At 39.9% G+C, this 22,090-nt stretch overlaps 2 protein-coding genes across 17 annotated transcripts in view; one reads left to right on the top strand and one right to left on the bottom strand.

The window, feature by feature from the left end:
• The window catches only part of pum2 (pumilio RNA-binding family member 2), a 35,030-nt gene extending 16,460 nt beyond the window's left edge, over positions 1–18,570 (bottom strand). For 2 of the 16 annotated variants that reach the window (XM_039781194.1, XM_039781189.1), the window contains exons 1-15: positions 18,060–18,569; positions 15,956–16,316; positions 11,202–11,270; positions 9,461–9,566; positions 9,044–9,243; positions 8,740–8,912; positions 8,097–8,388; positions 7,907–8,000; positions 7,671–7,778; positions 7,367–7,512; positions 6,524–6,571; positions 3,375–3,495; positions 2,094–2,234; positions 1,642–1,956; positions 1,319–1,546 (exon numbers count right to left, since the gene is read on the bottom strand). In XM_039781194.1, coding sequence (XP_039637128.1) covers positions 1,319–1,546; positions 1,642–1,956; positions 2,094–2,234; positions 3,375–3,495; positions 6,524–6,571; positions 7,367–7,512; positions 7,671–7,778; positions 7,907–8,000; positions 8,097–8,388; positions 8,740–8,912; positions 9,044–9,243; positions 9,461–9,566; positions 11,202–11,270; positions 15,956–16,303 — 2,389 coding nt within the window. In that variant the 5' untranslated portion in view covers positions 16,304–16,316; positions 18,060–18,569. Of the gene's footprint in view, positions 1–1,318; positions 1,547–1,641; positions 1,957–2,093; positions 2,235–3,374; positions 3,496–6,523; positions 6,572–7,366; positions 7,513–7,670; positions 7,779–7,906; positions 8,001–8,096; positions 8,389–8,739; positions 8,913–9,043; positions 9,244–9,460; positions 9,567–11,201; positions 11,271–15,955; positions 16,317–17,720; positions 17,740–18,059 lie in introns of those variants that run through there. The other 14 variants (XM_039781192.1, XM_039781198.1, XM_039781195.1 and 11 more) reach the window with 13 other exon arrangements.
• Positions 18,571–18,739: 169 nt separating this feature from the next.
• On the top strand, positions 18,740–21,732 carry LOC120546324 (rho-related GTP-binding protein RhoB-like). Its single transcript, XM_039781202.1, has one exon. It carries the CDS (start codon positions 18,930–18,932, stop codon positions 19,518–19,520), a length of 591 nt encoding a protein of 196 aa, XP_039637136.1. The 5' UTR covers positions 18,740–18,929; the 3' UTR covers positions 19,521–21,732.
• Positions 21,733–22,090: the final 358 nt, after the last annotated feature.

Genomic DNA, 22,090 nt, shown 5'->3' with positions numbered 1-22,090 from the left:
CATTATAAGATTTACTGGAACCTGCGGGCTGCGGTAAAAGATTGCGGGCGTAACAAGCTCGCTGACACTGCGGTCAGGGTGGCGATGTAGCAACCCAGGCAGCACCAACACCGGCACTAAACTCCGACACACAGTCGGAGAAAATTTGCAATTAGCCATCCTTTTTCGTAAAGCAGCCCATATTTGAGCTTTATATGGTTGATTTCTCGCATAAAAAAAATTTCAGAAGTGAATTTTGTAATGGAATAGCAGAGATCTGCGTGACCTAGCTAGATTCAGAAGACTACCTGATCTCAGATCAGTTGTGTAGCCTATGTAAATATTGGGGTGTGACTGTTCTCTTAAGGTTCCGGATTTTGAGACGCTTGCGTAAGCAACCTTTGCTTGCGTAAGCAACCTTTGCTTGCGTAAGCAACTCAGCTTTGTTGAGATTTGCCCGTTTTCAGCGGCAGTTTCAAAATATGAGATTTTCATAGTAAAGGGGTGTCAGTGGGACTTTGAGCTTCTATGTACGTCCTATTTACCCACCGAACTGTCGTTAAACTATGACAGGGTAAAATCGGTTTTGCATTCTATCACCCCTTTGAATAAGCTTTTGAAAAAAGCACTACTGGGTGTAAAATATCTTCTTTAATCAACTAAAATGTCAAGTAAAATGTTCACTATTCCCATGGGCTCGCACTGCCAGACCTATTACCACAGATCAGTGGAGTAGGGTCTGGCTACACCACACATACATTCTGGGATAGGAGAGAGAAATGCTCAGGGTTATTTTCATTCCTTTAAACCAATCACATCGTCTTGGGCGGTGCTAAGCTCTGCACGCAGTGCCTCTGAAAAATTGTCTAGAGAAGGAACTTGTTTTGGTGGAACATTTGCACCCCGCTAAAGAAAACGCAATATACAATATTAAATTTACTGTTCACACAATACAGTAATGTGAGCGGTTGAAATTAGCTGGATACATGGTTTAACACAATTTGCTCTAACCAGTGTATCAGTGTGTACTTCGTCTACAGCAATCCCCATCAAACGGTCCCAAAACATCCCAGTTAGATAGTAAATACCATAAACATTCCTTTTTAATCTTTACCCGAAAGCGGGCCTGTCGTTTTGCACGACCCATATTTTCTTTAAAACTTGCCATTTTCAGCGTGTAGCTTGCTAGCTCCAAGTTTGTGGTTATTGTTTCCCGAAGCGAAAAGAGTTTGAGAATGACAACACAGAGCAGTAGGTGAGCAACATAGAGGTCAGGCAATTATCCTGGAAATATACTTCCGTTAATCCAGACTACTATTCCCATAAATATAAGGCTTACCTAGGTGAAGGCTGGAAGAGGATCCATGAGAGGAGGGCAGAGAAGGTGGAGGAGTGAGTGGAGAGTGACCTGGTGTGAGGCCAATGGGGCTGGGTGAAGAGGAGTATCCAAGGCTGTTGTAAAAGGGTTGGCCAATGGGAGTTAAACTGCTGCCGCCGCGTTTGTATAGATCAGAACTTGCCAGCAGGGAGTCCCTGCGAGATACACTGCTACTGGTAGAGCTGGATACTGCAAGAAGAAAAAAAAAAAAAAAAGTGTGGGAAAACAGACTCTAAAAGTAACGTTTCTTTAATCCCCATGTAGCTTGTGGCTAAGTCACTGACCAGAAGAGCCGAAGCCTCCAAGAGCAGAGCCCAGGCCTACGCCGAGGGAGCCGCCAGTACCGCTGAAGCCCAGGGAGGAGCTTTGTGGTGGTGGCGGCGCAGCAGAGGTGTGTGAGAAAAGGGAGCTGCTCTGAGAAGTGTTAGGGACTGATCCAGAGCCGTAAAATGAACTAGAAGGCAGGCCGCTGCTCTGTGGGGGAGCCTGCTGCTGCTGCTGCTGCTGCTGCGGTTGAGGCTGAGGCATGGAGCGGTATAGCCCGTTGCCTGGAGGACCAGACATATTGTTACCGGAGCCAGATGCTGATACCGCAGCTGCTGGTGGCGGGAGAGAGTAGAGTGTGAGGGGTAAAAGCAGAGCTGAGGTCAGAATGACCCTGAGTGGTACTAATTAAATAACAGGGAGGAGTAGATATACATACTGAAATTATAATGACAGGTGGACTAGTACTTACCAGCTTGTGCTGCTGCAGGGTTGATGAGTAGAGGGGTTTGGACTAGACGAACTGGCCCACCAAGACCAGCCCGAGCACCAGGGCCCATCACCAGGGCTCCAGTCTGGTCATAATAGGCTGCAGGGGCCAACACTTGATAACCTGGAAAGATAAGGAACATAAAAAAGGAGCTTAGCAATTATAGATTACGTAAGGGTTAATGCCTGACGAGGTGTCCATTGTCCGGTATTAATGGACGACGCCGAGGCGTGAACCGTCCGACGCGCAGCCGAAGTCCATTAATACCTGACAATGGACACGTCGAAGGGCATTAACCCGCTTATACCATGGTCACTTGCCAAATAACATTTAAAACATTAGTTCATATTTTAATTAGTTTTACAATCGAAATCTAAAGTTTATCCAAACAATAACTCTGTTTCCCTGGTTACGCCCGATGGTTTGACTAATGCCTGGAACAATCATTCCCATCCATCAGGTTCTTATGCAATGCAAACGTTGTTCTCTCCACCAGGAATTAGGAAGAACCTTAGATACGACTTGCCTCCCTTAGCAACCGGAGATATTTATATAGTCCGCTCAGCTGATAGAACCCTTCAGTTTAGCTACGAGCCAGAAAGCTAACGCTATGCTAGCAAGATCCAAAGTCAATAACATTGTGTACAGTTGGCAATCAGTAAAAATAATTTGACAGTATGTTGAACAACAAGACAAGCTAGCTATCCAGCCATGTCATTGTCCCCAAAACAATATAACGACTTTTACGAAGAATTTGATCCGCGATGTGTAACGTTACTGTCGGCTGCAGCGGCGCAGCCTGAAGCAGCGAGCTGAACAGTGAACGGGATGTGAGATAACTTTATTCGCTGTGAAACAAAGTCAGTCCAGAGGGCCAGTATAACTTACTTGTTGCAGCCTGTGTGTTTTAGCGCCATCCTGTGGTGTTCAGAGGACGATTTGGAAATAATAAATCCACATTTTCTTTTTGATTTAATGTAGCGCATTCATATAGAACAGTAAACAGTCAGTTTCACCGAACTCCTTTAGTAGGTGTCCTATATCACTTTTTAATGGACACCCTGCAGCCAATCAGAATCGAGTATTCACCCAGACCATGGTAGAATACAAATTAAACAATGTATAAAGTCACTCAACAAGTAAGGTGTTTAGTGTTAGAACAAGGACTTAAATGTGTATTACTAAAACAATAAAAAAAAATAAAAAAAAATAATCTTAAAAGACCAGTTCAAATAACGAAGCAAAAGAAGATAAATGTGTTACCAGACATTCCTGCGTATGCCAATGCAGGGTTTGCAGCAGCTGCTGCAGCTAGAGATTCCTGCTGGCTCTGTTGGCCTTGCCCAGGTGTAAGAGGTCGCTGGTTGTTTCCTGTGCGCATCACCTGGAGGAGATGGTAATGATACGGTCACACCCACAGGCTACCAAAATACTGTTTGAAAGTTCTCAAACATATTCAGCATTTAAAGCGCCTGAAAACTTGGTTTCAAATCCTAAGTATTACTATATTAGATTAAATATTTAAGACTAAATGAGTAACAGTCAAAGTTAAGCTAATCTCCTTCATCAGGACTGTGTGGTTTTGGTTTGTTCAGATTTGATTAACCGTTGCCTAGCAACATCAACAACCCCAGAACTGTCATCACATATTGATTCAAATGTTGCTAAATTTTGATTGGTGCACAGGAGTATGTGATATCACCTTTTTCCAACTGAGCTCCATCCACTTTAAACACATGACATGAAGACCGAGAGTTTCTCCCCTTTTGAAAAAACTAGGGCTGTCGAAATTAACGCGATAACGAGTGCAACCGTTGGGGTTCTTATTCGCAATAATAACTGGCTCACTATACTTTATCCCACTTATTATTTTAATACAACGGATTACACAGCTACTCATACAAAAAGGTTACCTGCTGATGTCAGGACTCAGGACAGTTAACCTTACTGCTGATGAGCACGGCTCTACAGTGGAAGCCAGGTCACGCCGGTGAGTGAGCTAACCATGATGGAACTAATGCTGTTCCCATTAGCTCTGTTAGCAATCCCAGTTTCCTGTACCCTCTGCCCATTTTGATCCGCTGATCAGCAGTATAAGCACAAACACTGATATAAAAAAAGATTTTATTGATTAAAATATATGGTACGCCAGAGTCTATATCAGAACGCCACCCATGGCAACGCTCCGTTATGCTCAGCAATAGTCTACAGAAATAACAGATCGCAGAATGCCGTGATTGAACAATCCGAATCAAGTATTAAACCAAGCCATGTCATAAATTGTGTTATTACCAAGTAATGTTACATTCAGGTTAATATGCCCATCTATTGTTGCTTGATGGGCTGGAGTTTGCCATATTATGCTTTCAGCATATTTTGTTGAGCATTCAATCAGTACCTCTGAGGTTATTCTGGAGAATATTCTAAACTGTATTTGTCATTGTTTTGGACTGTTGCAATAATAATAATAATAATAATAATAATAATAATAATAATAATAATAATAATAATTTGCATAAAGAAAGCATTTGTCCTCCCCCATGTTGATAAGAGCTATTTTACAAATTTGAAAATAAAAAATCCTTTTAAATTACATTCACAAAAAAAAAATACAAAAAAAGTGTGATTAATCGCGAATTAACTATGGAAAATCATGTGATTAATAGGCCTGTAACAATTACATTTTTTTTTTTTTTTAAATGAGATTAGTCACACTATTGTTTGGATCCATCAAATGTGTTTGCAATACTGGCGTAGCATCACCTAACAGTAAGGTTAGCTAGCCTATGATACTATGGATTCCTACCAGAGGACGCCCCACCCGCAGTTGCAAATCCTGTCGGCTTTCGAACATTAAAAATCCCCCGAAGCACCTTCACATTATGTTTGAGTAACGTAGTTAGGCCGCCTTTGTGTTTACCATTTATTATGGAGCTTTGTTTAATTTGTAACGTTACCGTAAATGACAACGCTGTGGCAGAAAAGACCGCAATTCATTAATATTATGCTAACGTAGTTCCACAGGGATTTGTGCTTTTATTTTTCGAATCTGTACATAACTTGTTTGCTAACTTTTGCTAAGGTCCTAAGGGGTATGACCATTGATGGTAATTGTAGATTTTGTTTAGCGGTGCGAAATTGTAATTATATATGATTATTATTAGTGATAACAAAATATGTATCCTGGGGTTCATTTAAAGTTGTATTTGTTTGAAATAGTAAATAAACTAAAAGAAACAATTATATTGTAATCACAATCATTTCTGGGACAATTAATTGTCCAGCTAAATTTTGAATTGTTACAGGCCTAGTGATTAATCTTGATTCAATATTTTAATCGATTGACAGCCCTAGAAAAAACAAAAACACCACAAAACAGTTCTAAAGTCAACAGAAAGTTAGTGTGTTTGCGTGGGACCCAATTGCTCAGAGCAAAAAGCTGAATGAGGAAAAAAGGTTTTGGGGGCCTTTAAAGCTTCCAATCAAATCACATTTTGCATGTGAGAACCTGCTCTTCACACACATTAAAGTTTATTGGAAATGCATTTTGAAGCACAAAACTTATATAATGAAGACATCAAATCAAATGAGCATTTAAAGATTACAAAATCTGGGAGTAACAGCCAGACTAAATATATAAACCAGAGGAATTTGGTTTTACAAAACTAGTTTACCAGTTTAACCAGACTTGCTTTAATAAAATCATGCTCATTTTCAGAGAATTGTCTGCTTTATTTAGCTTCAAATAAGTCAGCCCTAAGCTACCATATAAACTTCTTTCTTGTTTTCTGGCTAAGCTTTGCCTTAGGCTTAAACAGTATTACAATCAATATGACAGACTGTAACCGTGTTTTCTCCATAGTACTTTACCACTGCATTGTGAATACTAGTACTAATTTTACTTGCACTGCAAATTGACTTGGACTGCATTGTCTATTTGAAACCTGAGCCATCTTTTTTTAGGATATGCACAGCATATGGATCAACAAGTAAATGTATTGCAGTTAAAATATATATGTTAAGAGCACCATGTGTGCTGTTATAGCACCACTTGTTCTCTCTCTAAATATCGTTTAAAAATTAAAGAAGCAGACGCCCAGAAAAGTAGGTATAAGATAACAGTGGTTGTCCATTTTTACTCTCCATATCAGGGTTTTTCCAGCCTCAAAATGAGGTGATACAATTACAAAAATAAAATCTCATTACTTTTTAAATGCCTTTAATAATCAGATGATGTCTGCACTGTTTTATCTGCCCTCATTATTCTCTTCCTTGCTTTATAAAGTAAATCGCTGATTCTACGAGCCATATCTACAAAACAAAAAAAAACATTACACTTATGGGATGTACCATTAATTTTGGAAACCTTTAAGAAATTGGACGTGCTTGGATGCAAAATAAACAATATTCACCTGATTGAACAGCCACAAAATATCAGGGCGCTGCCTGACACATTCCTGCTGTAGGGAAACAAGACTAGGTTGAAACCTGTATATGGCTGGACTGTGTTTGATCAATGTGCTAGAGTGTGGCCAAAAGTTACACAGATAGTCAGTGGTGTCTATATCCCCTAGATATTAAACGTTCATCTGCAGTTTTCTGTAGTGGTCCCAGTAACATTTGTAATATTAAAGTGTACTGAAGTAGCACATCACACAACATGGTTAAAGCTATATTTGAGACTGAGAACATGACATAGCTTGCAAAAAAAAAAAAAAGAATTCTATAAAAACTTTTTTTTTTTACACAAATACCATCATATACTGTATACCCTGCCAAAATGTCAAGAAGGTATAAAAAAAAAAAATATATATACAGCCCAAGCCTACTGTGCTGATGATACTGTGCCACCACATCCGCAATGGCCTAATGCTGCAATTGCAGTTACAAATGACAGAAATCCACCAAGTGCACCACTTCATGTTTTCCATGAGGACACCTGTTGGAGTTATGTCGAGAACAGGTTTTTCCTGCATAGAGAATTAGGAGGTGGGCGCCTCGGTCAAATCTGTCCCTCCTCCTAATTCTCTATGCAGGGAAAACCCTGTCCATACTATAGACTCTTATGTGCAGCATGTATTTTAAAGACATGACATTAACCAGACTTGCATTAGTCTGCCCACATTAGCTTTGAGTTGTGTTTATAAAATAGTTTAATCCTGGTGCAATTTACATACATTTTTTAAAATGACCTCTGCTTTTTGGAGCCACCTTAATGAAACACCTCTCTAAATCAATAGCACAACACTTCCTACCTGTTGTTGCCCTGGCCCCGGCCCCTGATTGGATGCTTGCTGATTAGCTGAGTGATTCGCAGTTGATGCAGCCTGTTGTTGAAAAAGGTTGGCCGGGTACACACCCCAAGGAACACCATAGTACTGTGGTGGAACCACTGTGGGGCCTGAAGAAAACATTTTTATGTTACATACGCATGTACAATTGAGCAAGATAGTACTCTTTATCTGAACTTGGCACAACAGCATTTTGTATCAAAAATACATCAAATTAGAGCTTTAGCTGACAGTTAACAAAAGGGATGAAAATGTGCTGTGTGATCACCTGCAAGCGTGGCTGCTGCTGCCAGCCCAGCGGCAGTGTAGGGATCGGTTCCAGGGGGGCCAGCATTAATGATGTAAGGGTTTGGCACAAAGGCAGGAGCAAGGCCAGCTGGGTAATATGAGGAACAGTAATGTAATTCATATTTCCATATCAAATCTCATTCAAATGACTATGCCACTGTAAAAACAGATCTCTAGAGACAAAAAGTAGTTTAACTATATTACACTACTACACACCGAGATGCTGCTGCTGGGCTGCAGCCAGGGCATATTGTTGTTGCTGAGCTGCAGTGAGCTGTTGAACAGTCAGGGTATTAGATCTCTGGAACAACTGGAAAGAAAAAAAAAAAAAAAAAAAAACTGATCACAATCTGCTGAGCCAACATAGTTAGATCTCTTGAAAGATGCGTTTTGTTTTACAACAAACCTGCTGCTGTGAGTTGTAGTCAAACAATCCTACTGGTGTCCCTGAGGAGTCTACCTGAATCTGGTTCCCAGCATAGTCAAACTGAAGGGACTCCACACTGGCTTGCTGCTCCATACCTCCCATGTTCTGAGCCTCCTGGTTATGGAAGTCCTCAGGTGCCTTGTTTTGGGTGTGGTTGTGTTGTTGAAGGACATGTGGGTGGTGCTGTCCCATCATCTCCAACCCTGTCTGACTGGGACCCATTCTCTCCACAGCCTCAGTGGGAGAAGCTTGGCGGCTTCCAGGGGTTGGACTAAGATAGTAAAGAAGAGCATATTCCACTATTAGTACAAAACATTGTCTCAGACAGGAGTCCTAGCAACATTAATGAGACTATAAGGCTTTACATTTATATCACACGTTCATTTGGACAATTTCATTATGTCTATGGTTCACCGCAATGCTCAAATTTATCAAAACATTAGAACTTTAACACTGTTAAAATAGCTTTAGGCATTCTGAAATGGAGGATTATCTAGAACAAGGGCTGCAGAAGAGGTTGGAAAACTACGCTCATAGTCTCAATATAAAACCACAATAGTCATAAAGCATCAAACAATAGGTAGCCATTCACCTCATGTTACAGTAAAAGGAAAAAACATACTTGAAATCTTTGCAGTCTCTGTCCATGCCGTTTAATAGACCTCTTCCATTGGCTTTAGCAGGATCATTCTCATCTCCCACCTTCTTCTCTGGGCTCTTGTCCTCTTCAAAGGGGGACACTTTCTCTTGGACATCAATTGTGTCTCTACCATCTTGGTCAACATCTCCTCCACCCTGTATTTATATAGAAGTATAAAAAACATAAAAGATTAAGTAAGACTATGTGCCACTCTTGAGAATAAGTGTTAAATAAGCAAGAGATGCCCCTCCTTTTGAGTTGGAATTGAGACAGAAGGTCAACTCACATAGCCACCATTCCTGTAGCGACCATCCATCTTGTCACCAGGAGAAGAGCTCAGGACGTACTCCACCATGCTCACCCCCAGGCCTCCACCTTCTGAGCGAGGTGAAAGCACAGAATTGGCATCACCATTGCCATGGAAAGTCTGGCCTGGTCGCCGCTGCACCATGATTGGCTGTGACACTGAATGATCTGAATGAAAAGCTGTGATCAAATATCTAAATAGTTATGTACATAAACTATAGCTGTGTAAAGAAAGTCAGATTAAGGAAACACTATTAAAAAAAATAATAATAATGGGTGATGCATGATGCCATTTCCAATTATGTAATTTGACTTGGAATATCAGATCTTATGATTTCATTAACTTGAAGAAAGAAAAGCTACATGAGAATACAGTACACAAATAGGAGCCACTCACGAGATGATCCCCATGCATTGTCCCTCCACTCCTCTCCAAGAAGTATCCCTTTCCTTCCATCCTTGGCCAGCTCATCAGAATCCCAGAGCTTTTTTGCTGGCAGAAGCTACAAATAAAAAAAAGTGTACATCTTTTCTAAGCATTATTAAGGTCGCATGTCAAGTGCAATGTAATATTTACTCCTCCCATCAACAACCATAGCTTATTTAAAATTTGATGTATAGAGAAATGCATGACATGACGTGAGCAACGCAATGTCATATTTTAGGGCACAGGAGCAATGGTTAAAAGAGAGTAGTATAGAGTGACAGGCTGCAGCTGGGAATCAAAAGATGATGGTAAATACTGTGTATATATATATATATATATATATATATATATATATATATATATATATATATATATATATATATATATATATATATATATATATATATATATATATATATATATATATAAGTCAAAATGCAAAAACTTTGTTCTTGTTTCCCAACTTGGTTATAGAGTTATAGAAGCTTAGCTGGGAGCTTCATGGAGACAGCTAGCTGCCTTTTCAGCGATCAGAGTCAGCTTCAACTTCTTATATTAACTTAACTTTAATTAATTCTAATAGCTGTATTTTCATTAATGTGATAACCTGCAATAAACAGTTTGCTAATAAACAGTTTAGCCTTTACAACAGAGCCACTTCACTACACGTTTTTTTTTCTGTCGATTTGTGTGTGGGTCGTAAATATTGTTTCTTTATGTAGTCTTGTTCAGCTAAACATTTTCAGTCCAAGGCCCAATCCTAAAGTGAGCCCTGAGGACTAAGGACTCACAGACTTAATTGATCTCAGGTACTAAGTGAGTGAGTGTGTGAGGCCACATGATAGGTAGAAATGGGATCGGGACAGCACTTCACCAGATCACATGCGACGTTTAATAACAAAGATGTTGCTGACACTTGCCGGTTTGGGAATTTTCATTTTAAGTTTGTTGCTTTCCACACGGCCAAGGCCCAGGAGACGGCTTCCTGATTCCAAACTCCTGTTTTACAAGCTGGACAACATATTGGTCCGTTCCGTGGTCGTGTTGTTGTTTACCTTCATAATTTCCGGATTTCCCTATAGTCTCCGTGGTAAACGTCACAACGCTTTGAACTGTGGGTAATTCCCTTTGGTGAAGTCTGCATCGATGCAGACTCACGGAAAGGGCTCGGTAAGTGTGTACTCAAACCCTCACGCCCTTTGAAATTCCACATTGGGACAACACTAAGCCCTTACGAATTTCGTCATTCTCCATCAAAAATCTTTCAGTATGAACACTTATCACTACAGACTTATGGTGGCTGTAAAATGTTAGTTTGCTCCTTCGTAGAGAACACGTCATTGAATTCTATGCTCAATGATTGCAACTACTGCAGTGCAGAGTTATAGTGCATTTTTAAATTGATTCACCCATGCACTATAATCCACTTTGACACTGAGCATACACTACTTTCATCTCAATACTAACATACAACCCTGTCAAGCGTGCAAGCATGAGTTGATTTCCTTCTGTTAGAGCGGCTGTTTCCCACTCTTGCATTGGTCACAAAAACTGCTCTGTCCTAGCTTAATTTGATCATGTAAAAATGGAGCAAAATACAGATGTCTTACAGCCATCTTTCAAGTCTAAAGTACGTTTTTCATTTTGATGTATTGCTGTACTTTATTAATTAAAAAAAAAAGAAGAAGAAAAAAGACAGAAAACCCCTTACCTCTCCCATGCCCCTTGACTCCAAAGCAAGCGCTTGGAAGTCATAGTTCATTTCATCCACAGCACGGACCTGAGACAAAGGACGAAAAACTGGACCGTAAACACACAAAAAAAAAAATATGGCCCTACAAATTTCAAGAGGCCCCTCAGCCAACAAAAGCTTGCTCAATACTGAGGCAGTCAACATGAAGTATCTGTCAATAACCAACACAATACAAAAGAAAAACAAAGTGTTGAAATGTGTAAGCCTAATAAGCTATCCATAAGTTATCCTAATCACCAAAGTACAACTGTCAAGATGGATTTTCATACAATGGTTGAGTCATTGTTAGTTTTGTGCATTGAAGTTGATGGTGCTGGAAGTAATTTGGATGTAAAGGTTACAAGCAGATGGAAGATTAGAATCATATAACATTACATTAAAGGACAAATCAATGGTGCTGCATCCCCCCTTCCGATTGTGTGTGCATGTGAAAAGTGGAGTTGTAAAATACAAAACTTCACTCTGGTGTGCCCGTGGGCCTTTGTCCTCTCAAATGAAGATATATTTGGCAGAAACACTACAGGTTACACCATTAACATATTTAAAAGAATACTGCAATAATGCAAAATTAACCTGGATAGTATCTGGTCTAAAGAACACAAAGAGAATAAAGGTGGCTCAACAATAACATCTTTCTTTTCATCAGGCTGAGTGATAACCCATGCATAGGAAATGGGGACCTAATATGCTAATTGAAGAGGGACCATTGCACAGTTAATGGATTGAGACCAGGTCTCTAGAGACAAAAATTTGTAAGGGTGCGAATAAGATTTTTCCTAGGTCGCACCGGTGCACCTAACGTCCTCGCATCCGCTGCCTCTCCACAAACGAAGTGATGTCGTTTATATCGATATGGTTTAATGTTGGGATACATGACCCATTCTTTCTATAAAGCCGTGCCTGTGTTTGGATCTCTCCTCCGCGCAGCCCCGCCCCATTCACTCACACGGCTCCCCTGCAACATGGAGAAACAGCGCCACCGGTCCAAACTGCTGACATTTGTCTACAGTTTTAATTGTTATTAACACAGCTGTATATTGTTAAGTATGAGAGGGAAACCTGTATTGGTACCAGTGTTTCCGCTGGTAACTGTTATTGTGGCAGCCACGGCAAAAAACACAAAAACCATTAAAAGTTATTGAATGCAACTAACTTCAGTTCGTTGACTAATAGCGTTTAAGACGGAGCCTGCTGGACCTGGGCGAGAGATGCGACCCATGGCCAGAATATCATAGTTCATAAAAATGCAGCGCAGTGACGATACAGACATTTCATAGCCTACACAAGACGTGTGTAACGCCGCTGACAAAAGCGCATTCGACCCGTGCTGGACCCATTCTTAATGAGTCAGCCGTCATTCTGTGAGTAGCATAAGCTTCAGTCCATCGCACTCCACCTCTCTCCGTTTTTTTTTTTTTTTTTTAAGATTTCAGCCTTTATTTTGATAAGCTGATGACATGAAAGGGGAGAGAGGGGGGAATGAGATGCAGAAAAGAACCTCTATACATACCAACTGAGCTATCCGGGCGTCCTCTCTTTTAATCAGTCTGTTATTGTTGTTGAAAACAAGGAGCTTTCTCAGAGATATACATTTTTTTTTTATATATCCTAGGCTATTTATTTCAGATAACTTTCATTTACATTGCAGCTGTATATTTTCAAACTGGTAAAGGAAACCTTGTCTTTGCATTTTTATTTTAAATCATAATCTGTTTTAATAATTAGAAGCTTGGCCCCAAACAAGATCTTCACAAATGAAAGATTTGTAAAGAGTGGAAAAAGAACACAAAAAAAAAAAAAAACTCAAGATAATTTTGATCCCAAGGTTTTCCTTCTTTTACCTTCTTTAGTATTTCTAACATTACTGCAGGTCAGGAACATAGTGAGTTTGCCCAGCCCTTGTAGGACTATTATTAAGTATTCTACTAAAATTATGTTCTACAAAGTAGGTTATGTTTGTTCTCCCATAGCCCAAACAGCAGGTTAGGTGGGTGTGTTGCTACAGGTATCTGTATGAAGATCAAATCCACGAAGTCCAGTTTGTGTAACAAATCCATACATTTGAAGACTTTTCACATATCAAAACAATGCACGCCAGTTTAATACTGTAAGACAGGATATTACAAGTCTGGCCGGTTATCACCGTGACAGCCACTCTCCTGCTCTGCCAACACAGTGGCCAAAGCACTGAGGCCTGTACTACAAAGCAAGATTTGGCGTCAACGATGCAACTTCAGGTTCAACCCAGGGTTTTGTGTATCATGACGGTGGATCACTTGTTACCGGGTTAAATCGCCGTGGTAACTTATGCTGAACACCTATCCTGCTCGAGATTAGAGAACAACCAGTGTAAAAGCACCGCCTACCGACCAATCAATACTCGATTGATAACAGCGTCACCATTCTTAGAAGATCCGGTGGAGCTCTGTGCGCGGAGAGAGAAGTGCGCTCATAAAAGTTGAAACATTTAGAGACAGACAACCGTTAACATTCCCTGATGTTTTTTTTAATGAAAGATATACATTTTCAGCGGAGGGATAGGCAATTTGTCAGCTTCTTGAGCCGTGTGTTGCCAATGCCACACATCGGTTTGAATTAGGTTATATTTCCTCTCACGATCGCTTACCACTGCCAGGGTTGCAACTGAAATAATAAGCTAAAGTAACGACAGTTTGGAAAGCACAAGTGTAATTATGGTCAGATATTGTGCCTGACTGATGGGGAAGTGATATTGATAGGAGTTATGATTTACGCATAACCGTTTTGCCTGTAAAAACGGTTTCTGTGTGCTTCATATTTCTGTAGAATTATAGTTTGCTCTTATGTAAAATATGCAGCTCTTGTAGATGATTGCAATTGGTCATGCTGTGCAAACGTGCATGCACGCGTCGCTGGATTGGGAAACCCTGGGTTGCTTGAACTAGTTGTTAACGACCGCCGTGACACAGGTTACGCAGGACTGCGGTTGTTACTACTTTAGGTGAAGCCGGGTAACTGAAAGAAATCCAGGGCATGTTGATCTTGATTCGTAGTACAGGCCTCTGGTCTCACAGGATTTGCTAACTGAGAATTTGGAGGCTGCTTTAAAAAAAAAAAAAAAAAAAAAAAAAATGCAGCACTATTGCCGTCTTGCACACCTAGGTCTGTATGCATTTGCACCGTTATACTGGTGACCTGTTCAGGGAGTACCCTAGCTCTCAATCAGTGTGTGCTGGAATAACTAAATTCAGAGACTGGATGGACCCAGAACTCTAATAAGGGTCACTATTATAAAGGATTTTTTAATTATCTTAACTTTGCTTGGAGGAGTGAGGAGGTGAAAGGCAACAAGAGCATCCTAAAAAGGAAGTCCTACTGAACGGACAAACTCCTTCACTGGAAATGTATTATTGACTAGATGCAAATTGATGATACAAACTGAAATGAATTACTGGCGTCAACGAATAAAGCACCAACTCAACTGTAGCAAATATTTTCTATTCCAATTTAGCTATTGAAAATTATATAAATAAATCTAGATTAATTAGCTTATAGAATCTAATCATTTTAGCAGTTAGAGTAGCAGCCTTTTCTTGGCGGTGTTATTTCAGAAACAAACACTATAATTGCCTGTTGGCAATTCTTGTACACTTTTCATAAACTGATTTAAAAAAAAAAAAAAATGAAAATGCAAACGCTTACCAACCTAAATTTATCTCAAATTAGTAATAGGTTTTTAAATTATGAAATCTTAGCATTTCTTTCCTATGAAATTAATGCAATTATATTTATGGATTGCTGCATCTCACAGCATTAGGCTCTACCAACAAAAGCCACTGACATTTTTGCATGCTCTAACTTCAATAAAACATGCCTAGAAGAAATGGTTAGGCCTGTCACGATAAATTTTGCTGCACGATAAATTGTCCCAGAAATTATTGCCATACCCACACCCACACGTTAATGTTCTGTGCATTGTCGGACACATGCAGCCACTTTCCGAGGAAAACAAACAAGCATGCAAATGGAAATTATCGCGGCCAGAAACATTATCGAGCTTATTTTTTTTTATCGTGCGATTAATTGACTATTGTGACAGGCCTAGAAATGGTAGTTGATGAATGGCTGGCATCTGATGTAAATCATCACCGATCAACTAAGCATGTGAAAATGTGACCTAGTGCCATTGGAATCTAACAGGGTCTTATTGTTGGGGATACACATCACATTAGGCATTCAACCTCTGACATAGGGCTGGGCGATATGGAGAAAATCAGATATCGCGATATTCTTGTCCTAATACCTCGATTTCGATATTGTGGCGATATTATAGGGTTGACCCTTGGTGCTTTAACAAAAAAATCTTCACAATGAGATTTAAGATATGTAATCTTCAGTAATGTGGACATAATGTCCGGGTAGAAAATAATAGAACAGCTAGAGTAGTCTGGTAACACAGCAAATGACATCACTTTACTGTAATGCATCCTTTAAAACCAGGAAAAGACGACACTTAAGCCATTTACGATATCACGATTTCCAAAATCTAAGACGATATCTAGTCTCAAATCACGATATCGATATATCGATATATTGCCCAGCACTACTCTGACACCACAATTATTGATACAATATCCAGTGAGACTTGTAGCCTTGGCTGATCCAAAATACTGCTGTCTATACCTCTAACCTGCACTAAATTAAATACAGTACAATAACTGAACACCGTTTACCTGATCAACATGATTGGCATCACCAGTTGGCCAGCGATGCTTGCTGGGTGTGCAACTTCCAAGCTGCTCTCCTGGCTGCCTCTGAAAGAAGTATCCAACTGTGGCGTCATCCTGAGATCGTCCGCTCAGTGGAGGCTGCGGGGTACCTGGGGTGGGGTTAGCAATCCTGTCCATGCCCTGTAAATGTGGGACTCCAGCTTGTCCAGCTCCCACAACTGTGGCTAGGGGCCCTCCAACATGAACTCTGACACCTCCAGTCTCAGGAGCGCCATTTGCATGCAGCATCCCACCTCTCGTCTCCTGCCAGGCCACGTCATTCATACCTAGGATGCTGCATGGAACGCTCATTCCACGGGAAAGCCTACACAAAACAAAATATACAAATCATACAAGTATTATGTTGACATGAATATGCAGTCTTGTTATATCGCCTTTTTGTGCTGTTCTGCATAATAGCATATATGACTTATAGTCTACCAAAGTTACTGCCCAACACAAATAAGTCAAATGTATAGTTTAAGTTACATTTCATAATCAGTATAAAACCAATGTAGCACCCATTTTAACGTGACCGGTTACTTTATTCTGTTAGGCTTTTAAGCAATTAAAGCTTTAAGTTACAACATGTGGCCTTTACTAATGTGAACTTTGAGACAAACCAACTTTTTAAGTAGACTTTAGGAAAAGGAAGCGCCTTTAAATAAAAAAAATAAAAATAAAAAAAATAACTACAGGTACAATTTAATTGTCTTCGCCGGGACATGACTTAATCCTGCTGCTCTATGGTTGAAGATTGAAACGTTAGTTTGGGTCAAAGTATTCTGGATCAACAGGAGTACATTTCCAGGATAAAGCCTGATATCCGGCACGCAGGTTTTGTCCCTCACCTTATGCTCTTGTGTGTTGCCGTTCTCAAAATCCCTTCACTACAGGAAACATTCTCTCCCCCCCTTCAATCGCCATTGTGTCACCTCCTTCAGTGATAGTGACTTAACAGCCCTTTATTTAAATGAGGATCTTCGCGATTACAGCTTTAATGTTGCCCTAAATATCCAAATGTAGTTACATGGCTTGCTCAAAAACGGGACATTAACGTCAAATAGGAAGGGTAATTTGACGGTTTGCTAATTTACGAATTGGCAATACAAGTACAAAACATGTAAATGACAAGCATGTTGATGCCTTGCAAGACCAAAAATGCTAGCTAGGTAACGTCGTTAGCCTAGTGTTAGCGGGTCATAATGGCTAACGCTACCAGTAATGCAACGTTACTAATGATAAAAAATAAATAAAATAAAAAAAACAAAAAAATATTACGTTAACGCGGCTGCTTTTTGTTTTCCACGATAAAAGCTTTATTTATTTTTTAAACTAATTAACGTTACAACGACAAATCCAACATTACTGGTCGTTGTAGCAAACAGACGTGCAAGCCTTTCAGCAAGCTGGCTAACCATAGCTAGCTAAAGTAGCTAGCTAACCTGGCCAACAAGACCGCGGCTAACAAGAAAGCTAACTTTGAGGCTTTGACTAAATGATTTAGCTACGTTTTAAATTGTTAATAGCCAACCGTGTGTCCCCTTCTTGCTTTCTACGTCCAGTCCTCTATTGGCATTAGCGGATATTGAACATTTTTATTGTTAGCTACGTTACTTCGCTAGAGTGAGCATTAGCAACCTCCTTCGCTAACAAGCTAACCGCAGCGGGCCTGCTGTTTATTATTGGTAACGTTAGCTTGACATCAAAGTTAAATCCGTGAATTTACCTTTGTTTTACAGTAAGCCAGTGGGCTCCCGTGTTGGACGGAAAACAAGTTATTGTCTTGGCTCGAAATACCACATTGGTTGAATGCAACAAGCCAAATAAACCAAAATAGCTAATGTAAAAGCTAGCGGAAGCTAATTACCAAGTTGGTGTTGTGTGAGCTAAAACATCAAGCAAACACTCAGTGGCTAAACAACATGGCCCCCCTTCAAGTTCCAAACAGAGGGGCCTTAACCGCTAAACAAAAGGGGAAATACTCACACCACGGCAGTCGCGTTTAAATCACTCGCTTTGCAAAGCCTTTGCTTTCGATGTGAACAAATAAAGAGGAGATACTTACGCGTGTCGTTTTGATAGTGGGTCGATGCTTGTTGCACGCCGTCAACCCAATTCTATATTGTTTTGTTTCCTTGGAGAGAGCGGTGATTTAGCAAGGCTTGATAGTCAAGGCTAAGAGTTTGCCTACGCTAGTGCCCCCTCCCTGTAAATAGCGTAAACTACGTAGACATGCGTATAAAGCCAATGCTGATTTGCCTTCCCAGCGTAGACTACCGTTTGTACACAAAGGTAACATAGACAACGTTAGCTTATTTAATGTGCATAGCAAGCTGTCATCCAACATTTTATAAATGAGCACTTTACATTCCCCTAAGCGTTTCCATATTGCTGCTGGATATGTCTTAAGACATTTTTTGATAACGTTTGTTAAAAAAATAGGTTGATCCAGTAACAAAAGTAACTCAAACAGTATGTTTAAAAACAATCCGGATATGGGAAATGTTGTAATGACGAGAATAATAATAGAAGTCGCGTCAAAGGAGAATTACAAAAAATCCTGCGTAATACATCATGCATGCAGTTAGATTTGGTTGATATTGGCTGATCCAGAGTCGGATGGTCCTCGTGGTGCTTGACCCTCCTCTACATAAGGAAACCCCGATGAGATCCAATCACCTCTTCTTTTACAAACTGTGATCTCACCTCCCTATTTCCGATTGGATTGCTATATTTAGGAAACCACCCTATGCTTTATAAAGAGATCGCAGTGGTTCTTTATAAATGTTCTGGAGTTGGAAGACGGGAGGGCCTTACGGGACAAGTTTTATTTCTGAGTAGCATACTAAAACAGAGGTAGCCTAGTGAGTAGGCTACACCGGGAACATCTTTATTCTTGATGTCACATTTAAGCGAGAGGTAGGAAAAGGCAGGAATGGCAGACATTAGGAAGAAACTTGTCGTGGTGGGGGACGGGGCAGGTGGAAAAACATGTCTACTGATTGTATTCAGCAAAGACGAATTTCCTGAGGTGTATGTTCCGACTGTATTTGAGACATATGTGGCGGACATAGAGGTGGACAACAAGCAAGTCCAGCTTGCTTTGTGGGACACAGCTGGGCAGGAGGACTACGACCGGCTGCGCCCCCTCTCCTATCCTGACACCGATGTAATTCTGATGTGCTTCTCCGTGGACAGCCCGGACTCGTTGGAAAACATCCCTGAAAAATGGGTCCCTGAAGTCAAACACTTTTGTCCGAATGTACCTATTATATTAGTGGCCAACAAGAAAGATCTGCGCAACGATGAAAACGTAAAGAACGAGCTGTCCCGGTTGAAGCTGGAGCCTGTGAAAACAGAGGATGGCCGGGCCATGGCCATGCGCATTGGCGCATATGCCTATTTGGAGTGCTCTGCCAAAACCAAGGAAGGGATCTGGGAGGTATTCGAAACTGCAACACGGGCAGCCTTACAAAAACGGAAAACACCATCAGAAAGTTGTCTTAAATGCTGTGTTTTGATGTGAATCCACGCTATCTGGAGAACTGTGAAGCGCAGACAAGACTCTTCCGCCGCTGGGATCTGTGTCTGAACATGTAGGCCTACGGGAAGTGACCATGGTTTGATTACTCCCTTGTAATCAGTCAACCCTTGGTTATACTAAAACAAATGACTGCAAACAAGGTGTTTTGAGCACATCCGTTGATCATCTGATACCGGGGCGTGTGTGTGTAAAATGCACTGCTTACTGCATGTTCTTTGTGCGTCACATGATCCCAGTCTGGCCGGTGGAGGGGTAAAAATGACAAACAACATGGAAGTGGACGCCTTATTCACTAATTTTCCAATGTGGACATGTCCTTTTCAAAGGCCTGCTTTCGAGCCAAGGTTTAAATTGCTCACTTTTGTGTTTCAAAGTGTTTGCATATAGGCAATGCCTTACTGCCAAAGTTATAATAAGCAAAGCAGTACAAAAATTGCACTCGTTATTTATGTCCACTTTGTATTTACAATACAATGACTGTATTTAGTTTGTGAAATTGCACAGCATCTGGACACTAGAATTCAAAGAAAGCTTAGAAGTTCGAGTCAGTGCAAGGATGCCCATGGTGTTCTGTAGCCTGTATCTTCTGATGTTTTATGCCATTTTCAATAAAGACAGCTTAAGTTTACGGTAAAAAAAAAAAAATCAGTTGTCTCAGGTTTGTTAGTTGGAGCCTCAACCAAAAAGTATATTTTCGACTTCACAATAATAAATGCGTAGTTTAATAGTTTTTTTATGCAATAGGCCAAATCGAAGGTCTTAGAGACTATACACATTATCCAGCCTTGAAAAGGGCTAACTATAGAACCATATTGACCACTGTAGTTTAGCAAGTTTTCAGGTGGCTACAATGACTCAATTTGGGAGGACGTTAATTAATAGGGGGTAATTTGTCCATACAGCTCACCTGAACCAAATCATTTGAACCATACAAAGTAGGTAATACAGTATCCCACCATGTTTCTGAAATCTGAAATCTACTTGTCTCACATGTAGGCTGGCATATCTCAGCTGTCTCAATACTTTTAGCTATTTAGCTACAGCTTCATTTACAGTTACGGTGGTGATATTACCAAGGGAAGATTGAGCATTTAAGATGGTTTAGCATGTGAGTGCTTCACTCAGTGAAACATGTTTTTTATTTATTTTTATTTTTTTGAAAATTGTCAGCAAAAGAAGAGCAGGCTATGTCAGAGCTCAATGAGCAAGAAGCACACACTTATGTGAGAGTGTGGCAATTAAAATGGATGGAATTGTATTATATATTAAAACCACAGTCTTATAATAATTACACAAACTGAACTAAATCTGACTAAAACACTAGGCAAAAATTAAGTGTTCAGTAGTGATTTCTTTTCTGAAGATGTTAAAGTTTGTTTACAGCACTACAACTGAATTAGGAACAAAAACATCTTAATGTCTTCCTTTATGACTGCATGTATCTCACATGTATTTGGAGCTTTGAAGTTAGCAACAGAAATCAATGTATTTGAGTTTATTTTTCATACTTCTACGTCTGATCTGACTAGAAATGTTGTGTTACTTTTCCCTTACAGATGATGTGAGCGCTTGTTGTTAAAATGACAGCTATGATTATCAATTACAGACGGTGTTGCAACACTGGAAATTCAGGGTAAAACCCTGGTGGATTTACTATGCACTTTATTATCTTTGCTTTAAACATGTCATTTTTTCTGTGGTTCAGTAAACAGTAGTAACCATAGTGAAGATGAATCTGAGTTTTAAAAAAGTATCTTTTATAAATCCAGCCAGAGTCACAATGGTGTAAAAGTCACATTCCTCCCTGTCTTCTGTTGCTGGGCTTTTTGCTGACTTACAGGACAGGAATGCATTGTGCTGGACTGGTTAATTTTCCCACACTGGCCCCCCTCATGTGCCTCATTTCCAATGTTGTTAGGTTATTATTCACTGATCAGACAAAGCAGAGCATGTTTTTCTTTAATTTTCTTGTTTTGAAAAATAAAACAATGGAATTTTGGAGAAGAAAAATGCTGAAAATGTGCCAAACATATTTGTAAGAGTGTGTCAAATTATGACCACATTGTTGCAATGACATCATTTCGTTTGAATGGAACAATGAAATTTGTTGTGAGGAAAAACAATCCAGAATGTAAGGGAACAAGCGGTACTGTTTTGGGAAAGCCAATAAAAAAAATCAATTTGTGTCACCATCTCTACTTTTCCATTATTTTGCCTCATTTGCTCACATTAAAGACAAATGCTTAATGTTGTGTTCCAGCTGACATTAGTTCCAACATACTTATTGACAATAATATGAACATGTTATATTTTGTGAATTACATCATCCATTGCATTTGTAATTCTTTTCTGTTTTTGGTAGGATACATTCCCCATAACTTAAATATACGTTTTATGATCAGTGGTGAAGTACAGTTTTGAGGTACTTATACTTTACTTGAGTATTTCCATTTTATGATACTTTATACTTAATATTGTACTTTTCACCCGACACAATGGATCTAAAAGCTATAGTTGGTAGACACTTGGCTGATTATTATTTTGTAAACAAA

Source organism: Perca fluviatilis, chromosome 18 (genome assembly GCF_010015445.1).
Source record: "Perca fluviatilis chromosome 18, GENO_Pfluv_1.0, whole genome shotgun sequence".
Classification (NCBI taxonomy): domain Eukaryota; kingdom Metazoa; phylum Chordata; class Actinopteri; order Perciformes; family Percidae; genus Perca; species Perca fluviatilis.
The sequence above is the reverse complement of the archived record's forward strand: the minus strand, read 5'-3'. Positions and strand labels throughout refer to the sequence as shown.